Source organism: Dama dama, chromosome 2 (genome assembly GCF_033118175.1).
Source record: "Dama dama isolate Ldn47 chromosome 2, ASM3311817v1, whole genome shotgun sequence".
Lineage (NCBI taxonomy): Eukaryota > Metazoa > Chordata > Mammalia > Artiodactyla > Cervidae > Dama > Dama dama.
The window spans coordinates 31,428,078-31,453,930 of NC_083682.1; the positions used below are offsets into that span (position 1 = coordinate 31,428,078).

Consider the following 25,853-nt stretch of genomic DNA (forward strand, 5'->3'; position numbering starts at 1 on the left):
AACAAAGTCCCCAGACCAGACAGCCCTGCTTTCTGGGATGACAATGCGGCCATCTGAGGCAGCCCTGCCCCACCACAGTCAGCCCAGGATAAACCTGAGCCACAGGGAAGGTGCTGTGGTGTCTGCCCCTGCCCATCGCCGTATACACGGGAACATGAGCCCTGGACAAGGAGGGTGAGTAGGTGATGGTCACACAGTGGAACACAACTTCCTGCTTCTGACACTGGGTTCTCAGCTCGAGTTTCCCTTCAAGGTCAAAAGTCACTGGGCGGGCGGGCATTCCCCATCACCCCACTGGGGAATCGGCCAGCGACAAGCTATGAGGAAGCACCCCACGCACACTGTCCGACAGGACGGTGAGTGGGCTGAGAGCTTTGCCCCCGCTCACGCCCATGCCACCTCTCCTTCTCTGACTCTGGACGGCATCACCCTGGAACTCCTCCCTTGACCCTGTCAGCCTGAGTGACCGCAGAGGGCCCCAAAGATTGTATCAATTACCTTCTGAGTTCCTGAGAGGCTGCCTTATTTACAGGCTGATGTTCACCACAGCCACTCCACCACAGCAGAGGGGAATATTATGAAGGGTCAGGATGAGACAGACCCTCTGACACCCGGAGAGAAACCAGCTCCAGCTCCAGGACCACACTCTTTCCCCTCTGCTCATCCCCTGGAGAGGAGAGGTGAGACCAGAGTGGTTTTCCTGAGAGCCCTCCTGGCTCTTCCGCACCCCTTTCCTGACATCTCTCTACCATCAGGTCACCCTGGGCACAGAGAGGGAGAAAAAGGAGGAGGAGGCAAGTTGTGGCTAATTATTCTTTGAAGACAGCCCAAAAGGGCGAGAAGGACATGCTTGATGTGGTGGAAACCATCATAAAAGAGGATTACTGGGGGTAGTCAATGGTGGGGACTTTTCAGGTTATGTTTCAGGAGGAGAACTTCTCCACAGAGGGAACCGTTGGTTCGTTTGCCTCCTAGGTAGGCAATACAGTTTGGAGGGTGGCCTCTCTGTTGGCCTCTGAAGTGGGTGCTTGGATGGGTTCAAAGGCTGGCCCAGTGGGCACTGGTTGTCCATCGTCATCTGTGGGATGCATGGTTGGTGCAGTGGTTTCCTTGACAACCTCTGGTATAATGACTTCAGAGTCTGGATATTTCATTTTGCTCTTGGTTAAAAGTCCAGGGATTTCCACAACTTCCAAAACTTCATCATTGAGGCTTACACTTGGAGTTTCTGTGGGACAGAAAAGAAAACAACACAGATTCTTTCCAAGTTGCTTCTCCAATCTTTGCCCGTCATGTGACAGAATCCTAGTCATCTTTAAAATGTCAGCTCCTCACTTACCATTTTAGATTCTTTCTCCCTAGTTCTCCTCCCTACCCAGCCTTTGGGCAGACTTTGCTATGGTCCTCAGTTTATCAAGGTGCTGGAGTTTAAGAGTCTGTTGTGTGAGGTTCTCACTCAAATGGGAGCAGTCAGAAGGGTGAAATCAACATTTGCTTAAAGTTCATGGATTCCATAACCACTGCTTCCAAAGCAGCTTGAATAGAAAAATGAACACACCCTCCATTAAAATGAGAACTTTTTAAGGACAGAGACTTTGTCTTGCTTGCTACCCCAAGTACAGTGCTCACGAGTATCTGTCACACAGTAATTGCTCCGAAAATAGTTTTTTATTTTTTTCAATCTGAACAGTAGAAAAAATAGATGATGGAGACTTTTCTAGTAATGCAGCTAGGAAATGGACTCTTATCAAAGACAAATTAGAAACTGGATACTGTGCAAAACCAAGAAGACATCTCAAATTTATCTAAGACTTTACAATATAATGAGGAAAAGTAGAGCCAAAATCTAGAAGAGAGTGAAAATCCAAAGAAGTCAGTCCAGAATCCAGTTATTTTTGCCCTGAGTGTAATTTCACTCTTGAAGAAACAGCTACACACATTAGCTTCATTTTTTTGTCAGCTTCATAGAAAGAAGGGGATTTTTATTGCACTTGAATTGAATTTGTAATTCAGTTCCATGATACCTAATATCTACAGTATTAAGTTTTTATACAGTATTAAGTTTTTAAATTCATTTATGTGTTATATTGCTCCATTTATCCAGGTCTTCTTTTTCCTCATTAAACTTTTTATAATTTACAACGAACAATCATCTATCTTTGTAAGAGATTACAATAATTTCCTAAAATTCCTAGTTAATGTTTTATGCTGTTATCAGTTCAATTTCAGTTGCTAGACTGTGTCCAACTCTTTGCAACCCCATGGACTGTAGCACACCAGGCTTCCCTGTCCATCACCAATTTCTGGAGCTTGCACAAATTCATGTCCATTGAGTCCGTGATGCTATCCAACCATCTCATCCTCTGTCGTCCCCTTCTCCTGCCTTCAGTCTTTCCCAGCATCAGGGTATTTTCGAATGAGTCAGTTTTTCACATCAGGTGGCCAAGGTATTGGAACTTCAGCCTCAGCATCAGTCCTTCTAATGAATATTCAGGACTGATTTCCTTTAGGATTGACTGGTTTGATCTCCTTACAGTCCAAGGGACTCTCAAGAGTCTTATCTAACACCATGGTTCAAAAGCATCAACTCTTCGGTGCTCAGCTTTCTTAGTGGTCCAACTCTCACATCTATGTGTGACTAATGGAAAAACCATAGCTTTGACTAGACAGACCTTTATCAGCATTTATAACTTTGCTGTTATAAGTGATGCTATTTCCATTTTTAAAGTTTCTAATTATTCAGTGATAATATATCAACATATAATTGGTTTTTCTGTATATTGATCTTATATCCTGAGGTACTGCTTAAGTCACCAGTTGTAGTAGATTTGTTGTTTGAGTCCTTAGAATTTTTTAATGTAAATAATCATATCTTTGAATCAGGAGTTTCATTTCTTCCTTTATGCCTGTTGTTTACCTTACTAAACTGGCCAGGATCTCCAGTACAATGCCAAACAGCGCTAGTGAGAGAGATATCCTTGCTTTATTTCTGATCTTTGAGAGAAAATGCTGTTTCACCATTAAAAATGATGTTGGTTGGAGGTTTTTTGTGTAAATATCTCTCATTCGATTGAGTAAGTTTCATTCCAGGTCTAGTTTTCCCAGAGATTTGAACATAGTGGATTTTGTCAAATATGCTTTTTCTATTTCATTAATATGGTAGATTGATTTGATTAATTCTCAAACGATAAATTCATCTTACACTGCTGGTATAAACCTCACTTGTTCCCGATATTTTATCCTTTTTCCTACTGATGGATTCAATGTGTTAGTGTTTTGTTCAGGATTTTTATGTCTAAGCTCATGAAGGATATTCATTTATGAATTTAGTTATTGTACTCTCTTTGTCAGACATTTTTTAGATGAGATTATTGCTGGCCTCAAAGAATCAGCCCCTCTTTTTTTTCAGAGTTGGTATAAAATTGGTATTATTTATCAAATATTTGATTAGCCAATGTAACTTGTTGGGACTGGACTTTCCTTTGTGGTAGATTTTTGATTCACAGATTTGATTCTGATAGTCAGTGAGTTACTACAAATTTCAGCTTCTTTCAGTTCTAATAAGCTGTACATTTCAAGGAAGTTGTCTACTTCATTTAACTTGTCAAATTTAATGGTTTAAAATGTTTATAATTTTTCTTTTTATTTCTAGGATTTGGATTTAGTCCCTCTTTCATTAATCATTCATCATACTGTCAATCAATTTCTCTTATCAAGAATTTATCAATTCTATTAATCTTTCCTAAGAACAAACTTTCACTTTGAAAAGATTTTTCTGTTGTTTCATCTTTTCTATTCCATTGCTCCTATCTATATTATTTCCTTCCTTTTACTTGGAAAAAAATTTACTTAGCTTTTTAAGATTGGTTACATATTGATCAAGTTTCTACTTTAACAATCTTTCTTCTAACATTTAAAGTTACAAATTTCCCTCTAGGTTCAGCTTTATGCTGTACCCCACAAATTTTGCCATTATATAGGCATTATCCTTTAAAAATATTTTCCAATTTCCATTGTGATTAATCCCTTTATCAATGAACTGTTTAGAGATGCATTAATTTCAAGTATTTAGAGGACTATCTAGATATTTTATTGTTTCTAACTTAATTCCTTTTGTGATCACAGAACAAAGTGTGTGATTTTGATCTTTTGAAATTTACTGATGACACAGTTTATTACATTTTCTTATTTTTGGCATCGCTAATTATTGTAATTTTAGTCATTTTTACTACTTTTGTTTTTTTAATTTTCATACTTCCTTTATAAGTGACCCATCTCCTACCTTTATTATATATGTACTTTTTCCAGTGAGATTTATACTTGCATGCTTCCTTATTATCAGCTAGTGCCATTTCTTTTCAACTTAAAGAACTCCCTTTAACATTTCTTATAGAACTGGTTTAGTGGTGATAAACCTCGTCTAGCTTTTGTTTATCTGGGAAACTCTTGATCTCTCCGTCAACTCTTGATGGGTAGAGAATTCCTGGTTGATCATATTCAAGACCATTAATTTTAACCTTTATCAAGTAGGCTTCTTATCTTGATTTCTTTAGTTCTTTTTCTGAGGTTTAGTCTTGTTATTTTATTTGGAACATATTTCTCTCTCCCCTCATTTTGCTTAATTCTCTCTGTATGAGGTAAATCAGCAGACTCTTCTAGATTCATTTTATGGCTAGCAATGTACATTTGAAAATGTTATATATTCTGTAGTTGTTAAATATATCTTCTGTCAATTAGGTCACATTCACTGAAAGTATTCAAATATCTTTTCTGATTTTATTTTTTGGGTGTTTAGTTGTTCTTTCAGGTAATGAGAGAAGAATCTAAATCTCTAAGTATGATTTCTCTCTTTCAGCTTTTGTTTTATTTTGAAGCTCTGCTATTAAGTATATATAGTGGCTTCCTGATACATCAACCATTTTATCATTATGAAATCTTTATTTCTAACAATGCTCCATGCTTTGAAGTTTTTTCAGATATTATTTCTGAGGCTTATTGTTTACATGGCATATTATTTTCTATCCTTTTGGTTTTACTCTGTGTTTTTGTATTTTAACTATTTCTTTTGTAGACAGCATATGTTTTGGTCCTGCTTCTATCCAGTCTGACAATTTCTACACATGTTTTGAGAATTTGGTTCATTTATATTTAATGTAATTAATAAAATGGCTGAATTTATGACTACCATGTTTCAACTTGTTTTCTATTTGTTTTGTGTATCATTTTGTTTCCTTTGTTTTCTTTTTCCTCAATCCATCTGCTATGAGAGATATTCCCCTGCTGGATTTGAAGAATTAAGATGTCATGCTGTGAAAAAGCCTTATGACTAGGACCTGAAGGTAGTCTCTAGGATCTTAGAGCAAAACTATTCCAAGAATGATTAAGGAGACATGGATGGCTTCAGTCTTGCAATTATAAGGAACTGAATTATGCCAACAACCCATGAGCTCGGAAGAGGACTCTGGTGTCTCAGATGAGATTGCGGCCCAGGCCAATACCTTGATGTTATCCTCATGAGACCTCATACAGAGGACTCAGCAAAACTATGCCTAGACTCCTGGTCCAATAAACTGTGAAATGATAAACTTGTGTTTTTTTGAGCTGCTAGGTCTCAGGTAATTTGTCACATAGCAATTAAAAACTAACCATACAGTAATACAATATTTTCAAAATGAAGCACAAAATTAAATAGGCTAGGGACTTCCCTAGCATGGCTAAGACCCCATGCTTTCAGTGCAGGGGGCCCAGGTTCACTCCCTCGTTGGGAGCTAGATCCCACATGCCGCAACTAGGAGTTTGTGTGCAACAACTAAAAATCCCACATGCCACAACTATGACCTGGTACAGTCAAAAAAATTAAGTACGCTAAAAATAAAAACAAATGGTCTTGGCAACCCATGGGATAATAAGAAACCACCTAACATCTGGAAACTGAAAGAGGGTAGTGACAGAAAAATATGAGAAAAAATACAGACTGAAAATTTATACTTTTACTGATCTAAGAAGTTCAGCAAGATAAACACACTCATATACACTAAGGTAAATCATAATCAAATTACTGAAAACCAGTAGTAAAAGAAACAATATTAAAAAGTAGCCAGAGTAAAAGAACATGTTAGAAGTAGAGGAACAATGATAAAAAAATAGAAGACTTGTTTTTTGGAAGACTTTTCATAAGAAACTACTAGATATAGGAGACAAAAGATTGGACTCTTTTTAAAGGGCTGAAAAATATATCCTAAATCTAGAGAGGTGGCAGCAGCAGGACATGCCCGTCTCTGAGGTGGTCGTGGGGCAATACTCGGCTACATTCTCCCCACCCTGGCTGGGTCTGGGCTGTGGCTCCTGCTTCTTTCCAGTTTTCCTTGTTCCTTCCCTGATTCTAAACTTAGGCCTTTGCCTTGTAGACATCTCTTTGAGGTACTCAAAGAGTATTTCTACACATTTATGTAGATCATGCAAAACTGGTTTTTGTAAATGGGCAACTAAAAACTCTCAAAAACAGGGAAAAAAATCTTAATTTATTTTCTACTCATCTTATTTTCTTCACATTTCAACCTGGTGGGAATTCAGGGTCAAGTAAACTGTGCTTTCCCTAAGGCATTATAATTACTTCCTTCATTCAAATTTAAACAGTATTTTAACTTTCCTTCAAAACTTCTCTTCCAGCCGTGGTTTTCTCATCATTTTCACATTCTTTTATTTCTTGGTTGGATTACTGTTATGGGCTAAATTGTATACCACACAAATTCATATGTTAAAGCCCTAACCACTAGCACTTCAATATAGGACTAATTCAGGAGATAAATCTTTTAAAGACATGATCAAAATGAGGCCATTATGGTTAGCCTTGATCCAGTCTGGGCAGAAAAGAGAAAATCTGGAGACCCCGAGGACACTGGGGGTCTGTGTGTGCACAGAGGAATCTTGCTGTGAGGACACAGCAAGAAAGTGGCCATCTATAAGCCAAGGAGAGAGGCCCCAGGAGGAAGCAAGCCTGCTGATGCACTGATCTTGTGCCTCTAGCCTCCAGGACTGTAAGAAAAACCAGTTTCTGTTGTTAAAGGCACCCAGTCTGTGGTATTTTGTTTGGGCAGCGCTAGTTTACTAATATAACTACTAAAAAGCATAAGGCAGTTGGAACTCAGCCTTCAGTCATCTTAAGAGCCAGCAGAGTGATCTTTTTAAAATGCATAAAACTCAGTTCCTGGAAATCTCTTTATCTTAAGACATTTGGATCAGCTTGGTTAAACCACTCAATTTTAAAGTAGGAAAGACAATTGCTCTTCAAATTTCTGAACTTGGTTTTCATGGTCCCTATGGATCCATTCCTGCAACTCTAAGTAATGTATGTGTTGAATACTCTGCCAGTTGGTACACAACATCTCATGATCTTTACCATTGTCCACAAGAAATTAAATTAATTCATGATTTTGTGACTGTTTCAACTTTACTTAAGTTTCCACACACTATGGGAGGAAATGGTATCATGTACTGCACAGCCCTCTGCCTCCTAAATGGTTTTCCCTTTGACATTGCACTGGCTTCCCAAACCAGTAACTCACTGTGTGATTATCCCCACAACCTCCTGAAATATAAACTCTAGCTTCCCTTCCCTTACTGGACCTATCTCACTTACTCAGCCCTTAGTTATCCTGGTGATCAATAAGTTATTCTGCTATTCTTTCCCTTTACACAGAAGTCTAAGCATATTACTCCCTTGCTTGAAACTCATTCTCCATTTCCTGATTGCTTATATGCAGAGTCTAGACTCTAGGCCAAAATTCCAGGATCTCTGCAATTTTCTCCTTCCACCTTCCAACATACATCACAACTGAAGCCACATAGAGCACATTTAGCTGTGATGAACACGGCAGCTTCTCTGTCCTGGAATTAGATGCCTGAACCAAAGATGTCAACTGTTATACCTTCACCTGCTTCCTCACTGCTCTCTGTGGGCCAGAAGCTCTTTTCTCTTGAACCACCCTCCATAGACAGCTTTCAGGTACTTTGGCCTCTCAGAATGCCTGGCACAAAGCTGGTACTCAATAATAATTGTGTGATGAATGAAATATGAACAAGAGAGCAAATATACAGCCACATTCAAAATCTTTCAAGAAATCTCACTGCTTAGAGGATAAAGTCCACAATGAATTTTGATGTCAAGAGCCTCCTAGAATCAGTGCCCAGCCTGTTTCTCCCAACTTCTCACTGGTTCCCACTCCATCATTTTAGATTCCTTAAATTCTTGTCAGAAACATTAAAGGCAGGCCCTGCTTTCTGGAGGCAATGACTTCCTAAAGGCCTCTAACTTTACCTGTGTAACTGGTGATACCGTGGAGGATTTTTTCACTCTGGCTCTCTCTCCTCCTAGAATGAAGCAGAGGGACCATGAGCCTCACAGACCTCTTCCAACGTGAAAATAATACAGGCAGTGGCCAGAAAAGAACATTGCCCAGTCAATTGCTACCTCAGGTGGAGGGTCTGTAGTGTTCCCCTTTAAAAGATAACTCAAATGAGGAAATGATGGGCATGCTGAGACCTAAAGAACCATGGAGTCTCTTTCAGCTAAAATTCTTCTACCAGATGTCCCCTCTTCCACCTGAACCTTATAATCTTGTAGCATTTCCCCCTCAAGAATTCCCAAATGTCATTTTCTTGGACAGATACAAAGACTATGGTCTGGAAAGAGGCAGTGATTTTCCCCAGGGTCATCCAGCAACTACGGGAAAAGACAGGACTAAAACCCAGGTTTCCTGGAGGGTGAGCTTGCTCTTTACACCTCACCCTGCTGTGTCCCATCCTGTGGAAGGTGGGGAGGTAGAGGTACTTGTTCTGAACAATCTTCAATCCCTGTCCTCTGCCAACTGATCTGCAAGGGATCTGCAGTAACAGGCTTTGATTAAGCTTTAGTGAGAGTCCTTATCTTTAGGATACGGTCTCATGTTGAGGAGGTAGAAGGGGAGTGAGGAGCTACAGGCAGCATGAGAAGAAACAGGAGGTTTGGAAGAGAAAATCATTAAACCCTGTCTCCCTGAGGATTTGCTACGTGGGACTATGAGAAGAATGTAACTGTTTTTTCTTAAACTTTCATCAAACCATGTATATTTTTATTTAGGGGAAAAAAGCGTTTAAAATTACAAACATGCTTACCAATAAAAATGTAATATGGCAATAATGAAAGCTGCAGAAAGAATATCCATGAAAATCCACATGAACAGATAGAATTTTGGTGTCTGCAAAACAGAAAACACAGTTTTAAGCATTACAGTTGGAGAAGATTGTAGATCATGTGGATCAAGTCCCTTGCTTGAGCGGGAATGGAGAGGGGACACAGCAGGAGGAGGAACCTTGATTCCCGGGACTGAAGTCAAACAGAGAGAATACCTGCTGCTAACCTAACAATCCCCCCTTACATGTGCCCAGGGCTCTACTAGGACTAAAACACTTCACACACATCATTTCCCTGGACACTCAACAGAGGTCTGAGGGAGTCCTAGAGATATCACATAGCAATTCTTCTCTGGACCAGGACTACAGCCCAAGGTCCTTGACTTCCAGCACTCTACGTGTTCATGGCACAGGTTCCCAAGCCTGGCTGTGCATCCAAATCTACCTGAGCTGCAGCCTTTTGTAATACAGCTTCCTGGGCCTCATTAGCGACTCAGGAATCACAATTTCTGCATCTCTAACAAGCTCCCCAGCAACAAGCAGCTAGTCTGTGAATCACCGTTTAGGAATCATTCTTCTAAGTCATTGTGCTTCAAATAAGCATGCTGAAATTATAATACTTAACTAAGACTAGCACGCCTACTTCTTGAGGCTCCTTGACTGAATCACCCATTTTATAGACCTCCATCTCCTAGCTTCTCTTGCATGAGTTTGTAAATTCCCTGGTTTGATCTTCCCTTTCTACTTTCATTATTTCACCTCCAACACTACATGATGGTATAGGGTCTGGCATTTGTTTCTTTCTTATGCCATTTTCCACTCTATCCCAAGGTCTTTTCTTGGACTGATTAGTAGAAAGAAGGAAAAGAAAGAAATGATAGTAATGATTTTATTATTAGTAATGATAATAATATTATCATTATTATATAATATATAGTATATAAAAACATATAATATATATAATAAAATAAATATAATAATATATAAAATTATATAATATAATCATTATTATAATTATTATCATAACAATAACATGAATGATGGTGATAATGATGAGAACTAATATTAATGAGCAATTATAGGAGCTAAGGAAGTGTTCTAAGCGTACTAAGGGTATTTTCACAGCTAATCCTTCAAACAGCACCAGTAGGCAGGTACAGCAGAAGCTTTCAGCCAAGTTCCACTAATCTAAGGCTCCTAACGCCCTCTCGGAGCCTGACCAATGCCTTGGCCTGCTCCAGGATGCCCACCAGGTAGGCTGCACAATCTAAGAATCAGTTGTTTTTACTGTCCATATGACTTTAGAACAGCCACACTTGTTATGATTGTGTGGTGTAATTAAATGTTACTTAGATCTGTAAAAGCTGAGTAAAAAAACATGGCATTTTCAAAGGATACTAAGTCAATGCTTTTTAAAAGTTGATGATGACAGAAAAAGTCATTAAAAAAAATAAACTGCAGGAGTTCCTTGGTGGTGCAGTGAATAAAAATCTGCCTACCAATGCAGGAGATGCAGGAGACACAGGTTCAATCCCTGGGTTGGGAGGAACCCTGGAGGAAGAAATGACAACCCATTTCAGCGTTCTTCCCTGGAGAATACCATGGACAGAGGAGCCTGGTGGGTTACAGTCCATAGGGTCACAAAGAGTCAGACACAACTGAGCGTGCACACATTCATTGAAGGGGACATGTGATCAATCCCTGCTCTGGGAAGAGTTCACACGCTGCAGGGCAAACTAAAGACCACGTGCCACAACCACAGAGCATGCACTTCAGAGCCCGCAGGCCACAACTTCCGAGCCTGTGCGCCACAACTACCGAAGGCCACGTGCTCTAGGGCCCAAGAGCTACAACTCCCGAGGCCTGCGTGCCCTGGAGCCTGTGTTCTGTGACAAGAGAAGACACTGAAATGAGAAGCCTGCTCGTTACAACAAAGAGTAGCTTCTCCTTGCTGCAACTAGAGAAAGCCTGTGCAAAGCAACGAAGGCCCAGTGCAGCCCTAGATAAACAAGTAAAAATAAACTGCAAATGAATTAGATGTGAGTGATACACTAAGAGACTGGGGGTGTTGGGATTATTATAAAAATCTGGGTGGATTCCTCATTCTCCCAATGACTTTAAGTTTTTGTTGTGCTTTAAGACTCAGACATGACTTAGTGACTGAACAACAAAAAAAAGGAAACAAACTTAGAAATCATAGCTGGTTCATTTGGAAGTATATATAAGCAAGTGAATACAGAATTCAATCAGCTAAAATACCCTCAAAGGAAAGACCTTGAGTCTATGTCAAAAGGTGAGTGAATATTTTAAAATGTATTAGGTAGGTATGCGGTGGATTGCTTATAAAATAATCACAATATTCCTCCCCAAATGCAGGCCTGTATGCAATATGACTTGGTTGTTCCTCTCTATCAAGAGGAACTTGATACCTGCCCTACCTTGAATCTGGACTGGACCATGTCATTATCTTTGGTCTGTGGAACATTAGCAAACACCAGATTGGGAGATCCTTAGAAAGGCACATGCACTGGGGCTTGACCTCTCTCACTGCTGAGAACCCAGCACCACCAGGCGAACACAAGTCAAGCTGGCCTCCTTGAGGATGAGTGACCAAAGGAAGGGAGACCACAGTCATTCCAGGTAAGACCCTAGACATGTGGATGAGGCCATCCTAGACACCCAGTCCAACCAAACTGGTTGAGACCAGAGAAAGTGCTCAGCCATTATACAGAATGTGACAAACAAGTATATTAAGCCAGTAAGTATTAGGTAGGTTTTTTCAACATGGTCAAATTCAGGCTTAGACCAAAGAAAGTGGGGAAAACCACTAGGCCAGTCAGGTACAACTTAAATCAAATTCCCTGTTAATACACAGTGGAGGTGATGAATAGATTCAAGGGATTAGATCTAGTAAGCAGAGTGCCTGAAGAACTGTAGGCAGAGGCCCAAAATACTGCACATGAGGCAGTGAACCAAACCATCCCAAAGAAAAAGAAATGCAAGAAGGTAAAATGGTTATCTGATGAGGCTTTACAAACAGCTGAGGAAAGGAGAAATGAAAAACAAGAAAGAAAGGGAAAGGTATACCCATCTAAATGCAGAGTTCCAGAGAATAGCAAGGAGAGACAAGAAGGCCTTCTTCAAAGAACAGCACAAATAAACAGAGGAAAATAACAGAAAGGATAAGATTAGAGATCTCTGCAAGAAAACTGGAAATATCAAAGGAACATTTCATCCAAAGACAGGCACAATAAAGGGCAGAAACAGTAAAGGCCTAATAGAAGCAGAAGAGGTCAAGAAGAGATGGAAAGAATACATAGAAGAACTGTACAAAAAAGATTTTAATGACCCAGATAACCACGATGGTGTAATCAGTCACCCAGAGCTAGATATTCTGGAGTATGAAGCACTGCTGCCAATAAAGCTAGTGGAGGTGATGGAATTCCAGCAGAGCTACTTAAAATCCTAAAGATGATGCTATTAAAGTGCTGCATTTAATATGCCAGCAAATTTGGGACATGCAGCCATGGCCACAGGGCTGGAAAAGGTCAATCCTCATCCCAGTTCCCAAGAAGGTACTAAAGAATGTTCAAATCACTGGACAACTGCTCTCATCTCCCATGCTAGTAAGGTTATTCTCAAAATCCTCCAAGCTAGGCTTCAGCATTATGTGAAACAAGAACTGCCAGGTGTTTAGAAAAGGTAGAGGAACCAGAGATCAAATTGGCAACATTTGCTGGATCATTGAGAAAGCAAGAGAATTGCAGGAAAACACCTTCCTCCATTTCATCGACTATGCCAAAGCCTTTGACTGTGTATATCATAACAAACTGTGGGACGCTCTTAAAGAAATGGGAATACCAGATCATCTTACCAGTTTCCTGAGAAACCTGTATGCGGGTCAAGAAGAAACAATACCCTGTATGGAACAACTGACTAGTCCAGGATTGAGAAAGGTGTATGACAAGGCTCTTATTGTCATCCAGTTTGTAACCTATATGTTGAGCACATCATGCGAAAGGCACCTCTCGATGAGTTACAAGCCGGAATCAAGATTGCTGGGAGAAACAGCAACAACCTCAGATATATGGACGATACTACTCTGGCAGAAAGCAAAGAGGAACTAAAGAGCTTCTTGATTAGGGTAAAGGAGGAGAGTGAAAAAGCTGGCTTAAAACTCAACATTCAAAAAACTAAGATCATGCCATCCAGTCCCATACTTCATGGCAAATAGAAGGGGGAAAAGTGAAAGCAGTGACAGATTTTATTTTCTTGGGCTCTAAAATCACTGTAGCTGGTGAGTGCAGCCATGAAATTAAAAGAAGATTGCTTCTTGGCAGGAAAGCTGTGACAAACCTAGACTGTGTTAAAAAGCAAAGACATCACTTTGCAGACAAAGGCATGTATCAGTCAGTTCAGTTCAGTCGCTCAGTTAATATCCGACTCTTTGCGACCCCATGGACTGCAGCACGCCAGGCCTCCCTGTCCATCACCAACTCCTGGAGCTTACTCAAACTCATGTCCATCAAGTCAGTGATGCCATCCAACCATCTCATCCTCTGTTGTTCCCTTCTCCTCTCACCTTCAATCTTTCCCAGCATCAGGGTCTTTTCCAATGAGTCAGTTATTTGCATCAGGTGGCCAAAATATCAGAGCTTCAGCTTCAACATCAATCCTTGTAATTCAGGATTGATTTCCTTTAGGATTGACTGGTTCGATCTCCTTGCAGTCCAAGGGACTCTCAAGAGTCTTCTCCAACACCACAGTTCAAAAGCACCAATTCTTCAGCACTCAGCTTTCTTTATAGTCCAACCCTCACATCCATCCATGACTACTGGAAAAACCATAGCCTTGACTAGATGGACCTTTGTTGACAAAGTGATGTCTCTGCTTTTTAATATGCTGTCTAGGTTGGTCATAGCTTTTCTTCCAAGGAGCAATGGTCTTTTAATTTCATGTCTGCAGTCACCATCTGCAGTAATTTTGGAGCCCCCAAAAATAAAGCCTCTCACTGTTTCCACTGTTTCCCCATCTATTTGCCATGAAATGATGGGACTAGATGCCATGATCTTGGTTTTCTGAATGTTTAGTTTTAAGCCAACTTTTTCACTCTCCTCTTTCACTTTCATCAAGAGGCTCTTTAGTTCTTCTTCGCTTTCTGCCATAAGGATGGTGTCAACTGCATATCTGAGGTAATTGATATTTCTCCCAGCAATCTTGATTCCAGCTTGTGCTTCATCCAGCCCAGCATTTCTCATGATGTACTCTGCATATAAGTTAAATAAGCAGGGTGACAATATACAGCCTTGACATACTCCTTTACCGATTTGGAACCAGTCTTTTGTCCCATGTCCAGCTTCTTGACCTGCAAACAGATTTCTCAGGAGGCAGGTCAGGTGGTCTGGTTCTCCCATCTCTTGAAGATAGTTTGTTGTGATCCACACAGTCAAAGGTCTGTAATCAAAAGTCTATATAGTCAAGGCTATGGTCTTTCCAGTAGTCACATATGGATGTGAGAGCTGGACCATAAAGAAGGCAGAGCACTGAAGAATTGATGCTTTCAAACTGTGGTGTTGGAGAAGATGCTTGAGAGTCCCTTACAGAACAAGGAGATCAAACCAGTCAATCTTAAAGTAAATCAGCCCTGAATATTCATTCAAAGGACTGAGGCTGGCTGAAGCTCTGCTGTGGACTTAGTCACTCAGTCATGACTGAGTCTTTGCAACCCCATGGACTATAGCCTGCCAGGCTCCTCTATCCATGGGGATTATCCAGGCAACAATACTGGAGTGGGTTGCCATGCCCTCCTGCAGGGGATTTTCTCAACCCAGGGGTTGAACCCAGGTCTCCCACACTGCAGGCGGATTCTTTCCCACATGAGCCACAAGGGAAGACCTGAATAAAGCTACCTGACGCAAACAACTGACTCACTGGAAAAGACCCTGATGCTGGGAAACACTAAAGGCAGTAGAAGAGGATGACAGATGATGAGATGGTTGGATGGCACCACCAATTCAACAGACATGAACTTGGGCAAACTCCAGGAGATAGTGAGGGACAAGAAAGCCATGGGGCGCTGCAGTCCATGGGGTTATGAAGAGTTGGACAAGACTTTGCAACCGAACAACAACAACAACAAAAATGCTAACAGACCACACATCATTTATTTCACAATTCCTTGTTTTAAATTTTTGAATTAACAGACCATTAAGCAGAGAGGATTATATTGGATAAAAATGCTTCCACTGTAGTACTTTTAATCCTCAATTTACAAATAAGCAAACTGAGGCCAAGACAGGTTAACTAACATTTCCAAGTTCACACAATAGGTGGCCAGGATCTGAACCTGCATATTCTAACTCAGGGTGAGGGCTGCTTAGGAGGGTCCCTGGGATACTGGCTCCACCTTCTTGAACAAACTGACCTTGGGTTCTTTAAAACAAGTCCAGGCCAGGTGTAGAAAGAAGTTTTTGACTTATGTCTTTTACACTCTGAATTTCGATTCACATGAATTTATTAACAATTCAAATATTAAAATGAAAATTTTACTTAATAAAGTTTTATTTAATATATCCAAAGGGACAACTTTCAGACATTACTGATGTAGGAGGATAGGATTATGGAGGGCTATACTGCTTTCTAACTTATGCATTTTATAATGATTAATTTTATATACTGAACAAGTTTACTCTGTAATCAATTTTTAAAAATAAAATTGTTAGAAAAGTATATAGTCTATGCATGAAGGGGGATAGTACAGAGACAGACAAGTGGAGAGGCTTCATCTATGCCAAGGGATCTGCCGTCCAAGGCTTCCTGGAGGGTCATCTGCAGAGTGCTGCCCAAGGCACCCAGGGAGAAGGGGTAGGTGGTTTTACATGGCCACCACAAGACCTCAATGCAGTACTGGCCCTGTGAGATTGTGCGTTTGGCCCCAATCACCTCGCACCTGCTCCTGACTCTGATCAAGTCAGAAACAAGTGCCAGTGAGACTGGAGCTATGGAGAAAGCAAGCTAAAACATTTAAGCTTCTCATTTAGATGTCTCTGACTAAAACTTTAATGTTCAAGGCAGTTTAGACTTTGGGTTATTACTCTGGATTAGACACTTGATGCTGAGCTAAGGCTTCTTGGTGATCAAAAAGAACTTAAAAATTATCTCAGAGTGACTAGAGAAACTATGGAATCTGAGTGAGATCTTATTCAGGGGTAGGGAAAGACCTAGCTCACAGAGCAGATTTCTGCTGTGGGCTATTGTGTCTGACTCAGTCATCCTGCTCTATGCTGATAAAAAAAAATACAGGCTCTATAGCACTTAACTGGTTAGCTGGGGCTCTCTTCATAGATAAGTGATGGGATTTAGTTGCACGTGTAAACCAGGTGTTCAGATCCCCATGCCTCTAACCATAAGCAGTAGCTGGATATTCACACTCTCCTTTCCAAAAGTATTTTGCTTAGGACACACAGTGTTCATTTTGGAATCAAGTATACTTGGTTTTCTCCGCAAACCTCATGTCACTATCATTGTTGCTGTGCCTTCAGAAAGGAGGGGTTGCAGCAACAAAACTCTGGAGTCAGACCTCATTCTGAATCTTGCATCACGTGATGATGTCAAGGATCTTAAAAACATCAAATTTCAGTTTTCCCACGGGGATAATCCTAGTGGCTAACCCAGAGGGCTGAATTACGTTATGCATGAAAGACACATTGTGAGGATTCAAAAAAGAGTGATTATTATACCAATAAGAGCAATTTCTGCCTGAAAATCACAGAAGGATCTGGGTAAGAGAATACAGACTGCCCCCTCTCCAATCTCACATAAGTCTCTGCTCTTAACTAGTTCCCCTGGAGACTGCACAGTGGGCAAGGTAGGGTAGAGAGGGGACAGAGACTCCTATTGTACCAGACTTGGAAGGGCAATCTGGGCAACCAGCTCACCATGAAGTAATAAGGGTGATTTATTTCCCTCAGAACCTGAAGATTGTCTGTGGTCACTGATTGAATCTTGGAGCACCAGGCCAGTGAGAAGAGCCAAGGTTCATTGACGAGGTATAGGTTGATGCTGATGTTAGCCGCTTTATATTCTCTGGGAAGAAAAAAGAACCCACAGGAAATTAAGACTTAATCTCATGCTCATCATCTAAAAGGGAATCGGTCACCAGATTTGTAAAAGGTTTTTGCTTAAATCACAAGAAGCAGTTGGTCATGTGACATCTTATGATACGACATGCTGAATTAGCTCATGTTGCAATGAGGACAAAGGACTAGATTTAATACCTTTGCTCCTGTACCAACAGTAGTATTTTATTTTTCTATTTTCTAAATTTTTATTGAAATATAGTTTATTTACAGTGTTGTGTTAGTTTCAGGTTTATAGCAAAGTGATTAAGTACATACCTATATCTAAATCTATATTCTTTTTAGATACTTTCCAGTGTAGGTTATTATAAGATCTTGAGTATAGTTTCCTGTGCTGTACACAGGTCCTTGTTGGCTAGCTATTTTATATATAGTAGTGTGTTTATTTTAATTCCAAACTTCTAATTTATCCCTCCCCCCTATCTCTTTGGTAACTATAAGCTTGTTCTCTATGTTAACAGTAATAGTAGTATTTTAGTAAATTATGTGCCCTAAGACAAAAAAGGAAGAAAGAAAGGGAGGGAGTGAGGGAGGGAGGAGACAGGAAAGCCCTGTTAGAAGGAAAAGGCAGTCCACTGCAGTATTCTTGAGAGCTTGTTTGGAGGTTCTAGCAGGGAAAGGCAGCTACTCGTATACCCTTGACGGAAGACCGGCCCTTCTCTATCGGGGATGGTCGTCCTCTTCCACCGAGCGCGCAGCTTCGGGAGGGACGCACATGGAGCGGTGAGGGAGGAAGGGGACACCCGCCTAGCCAGCCAGATCAGCCGAATCAACCCTGGCGATCAGTGGGGTGACAGATGTCGCAACCAGATCGCCCTCACATCCCCACTCCAGTATTCTTGCCTGGAAAGTTTCATGGACGGAGAAGCATGGCAGGCTACAGTCCATGGGGTTGCAAAGAGTTGGACGTGACTGATGTCATGTAACTATTCCTACAATTTGCACCCATAAGCTGATATGCTCCAGCTCCAGCACACTATTGTGTAGCAGATGTACTTACTTTCAGCAGAATGCTTAACACCCATTACTCTACCTGCTTTCCTATCAGTCTTCTTTACTTGACTGTAGCAAATTAAAGGCAGAGACTCTGTGTTACTCACCTCTCTATATCTAGTACCTGATTCATAACAGTTAACTGAAGGAAAAAAGAAATGAATACCAATCTGGTAAATATTTATACTTCAAATATAAAGAATTTTTTAAAGCACTCAGTAGGAAAAATGGAACCCAAATTTCCCTATGCACTGCATGCTAAGTCACTTCAGTCATGTCCAGCTCTTTACAACCCCATGGACTATAGCACACCAGGCTCCTCTGTCCATGGGATTTTCCAGGCAAGAATTCTGGAGTGGGTTGCCATTTCCTTCTCCAGGAGATCTTCCCAACCCAGGCATCAAACCCACATCTTTTATGTCTCCTGCACTGGCAGTTGGATTCTTCACCACTAGCACCACCTGCAGGTCAGTAGATATTTGTGCACTGTCTATAGAGACAGAAAATAAGTAAAGCATCTAGTAATTCTAATCAAGTTGTCAGTTTCAGGGAAAACTTCTCACAAAATATACCATGTAAATCCCTTCAAAAAATTTGTTTTAACCCTGAGATGACATAGCATATTGGAAACAGCTGTGTGCAGTCTGCATTTGAATCTAGCTTTGTCTTGTACTAGCTTCGCAGGCTGTTAGGCTCAGTATATAAACTGTAAGATAAAAATAATACTACCACTTTCACAGTAGCGCTTGCGATTAGTTACCCAATATGCTAGAACTGTCTCTAAGACAATTCTTCAGATCACCAGAAGATTAGGAAACAGAAATAAGGAAACAGTAGCAAAACTTTTTGAAGCCAACACACAAAAACCATTCACAACTTCTATATATTAATAATGAGCCTATAGAAACTGAAACACAACATACCATTAACAATTACCCCAAAGAAATATAAATACATAGGTATTAACAAGCATAGGATCTGTAAGCCCAAATCTACAAAGTATTGATGAAGATAATCAAAGAATATTTTAAAAGTGAAGAGACACATGTATTTATGAATTGGAAAAGTCAACATCATAAAGATGTCAATTCTCCTCAAACTGATCTGTAGGTTAATGCAATTCTTATCAAAATACCACCAAGTTTTCCTTGGTTTGTTTTGTTTGTTTTTTTCTGTACAATTAACCTGTGCATGACTGTAGCCTGCCAGGCTCCTCTGTCCTAACTGACTCTAAAATGTATGCCAAAAGGCTCGGTCCCAAATTAACTAAAATTATATTGAAAAAGAAGAATAAAGTGAGAGAGAATCACTGCACCCAGTATTAAGGCATACTGTATAGCTACAGTAATCAAATCAATGTGGTATGAGGGAAGGAACAGACATATGGAACAGTGGAACGTAATTTTAAACCCAGAAATAGATCCACACAAATGTCAAAATGATTTTTTACAAAGGTCCAAAAGAAACGTAATGGGATAAGAAGTTTTTTCAACAAACTGGACTAGAGCAATTGGCCAAAAACATACAGGCATAGGCAAAAAGAAAAAGAAAAAAAACATAAAATTTCAACCTAATACCACACACTTAATATAAAAATTGACTCAAATGGATCATAGACAAATACATAATGTAAACTATAAACCTTTCAGGAAAAATTGAGACCTGTGGGCTAGACAAAGAACTCTTAGACTCGACAGTAAAAGCAAGATTCATAAAAGGGAAAACTGATGTTAGACCTAATCAAAATTTTAAAACTCTTGTTCTGTGGAATACTGTGTAGGAGATGCTACAGAAATAGACTGGGACAAAATATATGCAACAAAATATCCAACAAAGGATTATATCTATAATACAGAAAGAACTCTCAAAATTCAACAATAAAATTCAGTTAAGAATGATAAGACATTTCATTGAAGAGGACAGACCAAGGCAACTAAGAACATGGTAGACGTTCAGTATCATTACCCACCAGAGAATGAAATTAAAACCACAGTGGGATATCACTACACACCTATAGAAGGGCTACAGTAAAAATGACAATGGCTGTAGTAGGAAATGGCAACCCATTCCAGTATTCTTGCCTGGGAAATTCAAAATTCCATGGACAGAGGAGCCTGGCAGGCTACAGTCCATGGGGTCACAAGAGTCGGACTCAACTGACTTTCAATTTCAAAAGAAAAAATGAGAAAGAAAAAAAAAATCACCAGCTAACAGTCACATATTTGGTTTTGATTTCTGGAGAAGATCAGATTTTTTTAGTACTCATGTGTAGGTTTTCTCCTTTTCTGTAGTATTAAAGGACAAAGTTGAAAGAGTATTCTATATATCTATGAAAATTAAAGTGCACATCAAATGCATATCCGATCACACAAGGATTGATTTATTAATACTTGTACAGCCTTGTGAAAAGTGCATGATGCACCAGGTCCATTGGGGGCACATTCATTCTCACAGAAAAGAGCAGCATTTCAGGGTCAGGAACCATGGCAAAAACCACCAGATGATCCAGCAATCCTACTCCTAGGCATATACCCTTAGGAAACCAAAATTGAAAAAGACAAATGTATCCCATTGTTCATTGCAGCACTACTTACAATAGCTATAACATGGAAGCATGTCCATGCCCATGGATGTCCATCCATCGACAGATGAATGGATAAAGAAGTTTTGCTACATATACACAATGGAATAACTCAGCCATAAAAAGGAATGCATTTGAGTCAGTTCTGATGAGGAGGATGAACCTAGAGCCTATTATACAGAGTGAAGTGAGTCAGAAAGAGAAAGATGAATATCGTATTCTGACACACATATTCAAAATCTAGAAGAATGGTGGTGAAGAACTTATTTACAGGGCAGCAATGGAGAAACAGACATAGAGAATATATTTATGGACATGGGGAGAGGGGAGGAGACAGTGAGACGTGTGGAAAGATTAACATGGAAACTTACATTACCACATGTAAAATAGATAGCCAAGAGGAATTTGTTGTATGGCTCAGGAAACTCAAAACAGGGTCTCTGTATCAACCTAGAGGGGTGGAAGGGGGAGGGAGATGAGAGGGAGGTTCAAAAGGGAGGGGATATGTGTATACCTATGGTTGATTCATGTTGAAATTTGACAGAAAACAATAAAATTCTGTAAAGCAATTATCCTTCAATAAAAAGTAAAAGGAAAACAAACAAAACTATTACTTACAAAATGTTAAATTTAAAATATTGAAAACTTTAATTTTCATATCAGATATTTCAATATCCATAAAGCAATTAAATCGCAAAATAATTTCTATTCGGTGTTGGTGCATTAAATGGGCTAGCACTGATTTGAGGTAATAGAATAAACTGAACTATGGACTAATATATATAAATAAATCCCAGGGTAGGTTAAAAAATAATTTGGAAACCAATTATGTTCAAAATCTAAAAATAAATGGAAATATATGACTTAAAAAGACACAAAACCAAAGTCTCCATGCCTTGCAGACTGCTGATTAGAAGCTTCAGGGATTTTCACAACATAAATCTTTGTTTTGTGTGCTGTTTATTCAAACAAATTAATTCAACAATGTGCAATAAAAATTTTCTCAAAGCTAAAACAAAAAAATAAATGACAATGGCAAAAACTGGTAAGGACAGAGAGGCTCTGAATCATCATACATTGCTGGTGGGATGTAAAGAGGTACAGGCCCTCTGAAAATGTTTGAAAGTGTCTTACAAACTAAATAAAATTTACAAAGTTTCTTATAAAACTTTGAAAACTACTATACCCCAGCAATTGTATGCTTGCCATTAATCCATTCTTGCCATTCATTCTAACCATTAATCTCATAGAAGTAACAACTTATATTCATGGCAAACAATTCTCAGAAGATAGCAGAAAAAGAACCCCCAGGAACCTGATCTCATCCTGGACAATTACACTGGCGAATCTGTCTAATATGACTATTAATATTTTTATTCTATGGAGTCTATTGAAGTCTTACAACTTTCAGGGAAGCTCTAGATGTCCATAGTTAATAAGTTATAGCTCAGTTCAGTTTAGCCACTCGGTCATGTCTGACTCTTCGCAAACCCATGAACCTCAGCCTGCCAGGCCTCCCTGTCCATTACCAACTCCTGGAGTTTACTCAAACTCAGGTCCATCAAGTCGGTGATGCCATCCAACCATCTCATCCTCTGTCTTCCCCTTCTCCTCCTGCCCTCAATCTTTCCCAGCATCAGGGTCTCTTCCAATGAGTCAGCTCTTCGCATCAGGTCACCAAAGGATTGGAGTTTCAGCTTAAATATCACTCCTTCAAATGAGCACCAAGAACTGATCTCCTTTAGGATGGACTGGTTGGCTCTCCTTGCAGTCCAAGGGACTCTCAAGAGTCTTCTCTCCAACACCACAGTTCAAAAGCAGCAATTCTTCAGTACTCAGCTTTCTTTATAGTCCAACTCTCACATCCATACACGACTACTGAAAAAACCATAGCCTTGACTAGACGGACCTTTGTTTACAAAGTAATGTCTCTGCTTTTTAATATGCTATCTAGGTTGGTCAAAACTTTCCTTCCAAGGAGTAAGCGTCTTTTAATTTCATGGCTGCAATCACCATCTGCAGTGATTTTGGAGCTCAAAAAAGTAAAGTTAGACACTGTTTTCACTGTTTCCCCATCTATTTGCCATGAAGTGATGGGACCAGATGCCATGATCTTAGTTTTCTGAATGTTGAGCTTTAAGCCAACTTTTTCACTTTCCTCTTTCACTTTCATCAAGAGGCTTTTTAGTTCTTCTTCACTTTCTGCCATAAGGGTGGTGTCATCTGCATATCTGAAGTTATTGATATTTCTCCCAGCAATCTTGATTCTAGCTTATGCTTCATCCAGCCCAGCGTTTCTCATGATGTACTCTGGGTATAAATTAAATAAGCAAGGTGACAATATACAGCCTTGACGTACTCCTTTTCCTATTTGGAACCAGTTTGTTTTTCCATGTCCAGTTCTAACTGTTGCTCCCTGACCTGCATACAGGTTTCTCAAGAGGCAGGTCAGGTGGTCTGGTATTCCCATCTCTTTCAGAATTTTCCACAGTTTATTGTGATCCACACAGTCAAAGGCTTTGGCATAGTCAATACATATATAAACAGCAATTACATATATGGGGAAAGTTACAAAATGACCACACATGTCCAGGGACAGGCACATTAGAGACCTGAGAAGACCTTAAGTTTATACCCCCAGGCTGACTGTTAGCATAGAGAGAGCCAAAATACAAACAAATAACAAAAAGCAGCAAACCCTGGGGAAAGGGAGAATCTGATTTCAAGAGTTGCCAGATAATTATTTTCAAATGTCCAGTTTTTAAGAAAAATCACAAAGTGTAAAAAGAAATAAGAAAGTCCTTTTCATTCAAAGGAAAAACTAAATTTAAAAAAACTGTCCCTGGAAAAGAGCTGATGGCTGATACACAAAATAAAAACTTTTTAAAAAACCATCCTAAAGATACTCAGAGAACTAAAGAAAGATGTAGATAGTTTTTTAAATATATGAAGAAAATGGAAACATTAATAAAGAGACAGAAAACCTAGAAAACCCTAGAGCTGAATTCTAGAGCTGAAAATCACAATAACTGTAATGAAAAACTAACTATTAAGATTCAAAGGCAGATTTGATCAGGTAGAAGAAAGAATGAGTGAACTAGAAGATAGATCAATAGATATTTATGATTCTGAAGAAAAAAGCAAAAAAGATTGAAGAAAAGGGAACAGAGCCTAAGATATCTGTGGGACATCATAAAACAAGTCAATAGGTGTATTTTAAGGTTCCAAAAGAAGGAGAGAGAAAGAGGCAGAGAGAATATTTGAAGAAATAATCACTGAATGCCCAAATTTAACAAAAGATACAGAGGTAAATATCCAATGAACTCTAAGTAAGATGAACTCAAAGAGGTACACCCTATGACACACTCTAATCAAACTTTCAAAAGCCAAAGGCAAAGAAAGAATCTTGAAATCACCAAGAGAAGCAACTTGCCACATACAAGGTATCCTCAAAACATTCTCAGACTTCTTGTCAGGCTTTGGCAGACAGTAGGCAGTGGGTTCAAATATTCAAAGTGTTAAAAGAAAAAAACTGTCAACCAAGATTCATAAACCCAGAAAAACCTATCTGTCAAATATAAGAGGTATAATACCAAAGAGCAAATCTGAGTCCATATTAGATCTTTTTTTTTTTTACTTTAATCTGTGTATTCTATGGCTTTTGAGACAAATAAGAATGTTGCCTACAGCCTGAACTGCTCAGGTTAGACCATTCTCAAGGTTCTGATCTCTAAAGGTATAACATTTTCCTACTCATGCAGAGATAAGAAGTTGCAGAACAGAGAATAACATTTGTCTTGTTGGAGATGCACAGGCACAAGGGGAAATTTAAGACATTCCCAGAAAAACTAAGGCTGAAGGAGTCCATGACCACTAAACCAGCCCTGTAGGAAAAACTCAAGAGAATCCTCCAGTTCAGTTCAGTCACTCAGTCATGTCTGACTCTGCAACCCCATGGACTGCAGCATGCCAGGCCTCTCTGTCCATCACCAACTCCCGGAGTTTACCCAAACTCATGTCCATTGAGTCAGTGATGCCATCCAACCACCTCATCCTCTGTCGTCCCCTTCTCCTCCTGCCTGCAATCTTTCCCAGCATCAGGGTCTTTTCCAACGAGTCAGTTCTTTGCATCAGGTAGTCAAGGGACAGTAAGTCAAAGTCTTACAGACACATAAAAATCTCAATAAAAGTCAATGGCAAATATAAAAGCTAGTATTATTTTTAACAATTTTGTAACTATAGTTTTTATTTCACACATAATTTAGTAAAAGATCTAAAGGAGAAAGTCGGAATTATTAGTCTAACAGCTAGTAATTTTGTAACTTTGTTTTATCAACTCCACATGTTGTCTTCAGCATAATTTGAGAAACTATTGCATTTATAAGAATCATTAGTTTATCTTTGAGGCACATAGTGTACATAAAGATAAAATTTCCTGACATCAATAAGTGAATTTGGAAGGCTGGAGTTATAAATGAGAAGAGTTATTGCATGTTACTGAATTTAAGCTGGTAAAAATTCAATCACAGAGTCATAACTTTAGGATGGTAACGGTAATTGCCATGGTAACCACAAAAAATTAGGTATAGAATACATAAAAAGGGAAACCAGAAAAGGATTTAAGTATTTTATGACAAAAAAAAAAAAAAACCCAGCTAAACATAAAGGAAAACAGTAAAGTAGAAAATAAGGGGAAAATTATAAGGTATATAAAAATAACAAATTAAAACAACTGATAACAGAAACAATATTTACAAAAAAGACAGCAGTAAAAAACATGACAATAGTATTCCCTCTTTTCAGTAATTATTGTAAATGTAAATAAATTAAACTCTCCAATCAAACAAAAGATTGGCAGAATGCATAAAAACATATGACCCATCTTTATGCTGTTTACAAGAGGCTCCTTTTAGATCCAAAGGCACAAATAGATTGCAAGTGAAAGGACAGAGAAGATATTCCATGCAAAC

General features: G+C 39.3%; 1 protein-coding gene across 1 annotated transcript in view; it reads right to left on the reverse strand.

The window, feature by feature from the left end:
• Positions 1-575: 575 nt before the first annotated feature.
• LOC133068438 (glycerophosphodiester phosphodiesterase domain-containing protein 4-like) overlaps positions 576-25,853 on the reverse strand; it is a 125,541-nt gene continuing 100,263 nt past the window's right edge. The window contains exons 13-17 of the mRNA XM_061159668.1: positions 17,109-17,256; positions 9,154-9,236; positions 8,318-8,370; positions 987-1,228; positions 576-761 (exon numbers count right to left, since the gene is read on the reverse strand). Coding sequence (XP_061015651.1) covers positions 576-761; positions 987-1,228; positions 8,318-8,370; positions 9,154-9,236; positions 17,109-17,256 — 712 coding nt within the window. The remainder of the gene's footprint in view (positions 762-986; positions 1,229-8,317; positions 8,371-9,153; positions 9,237-17,108; positions 17,257-25,853) is intronic.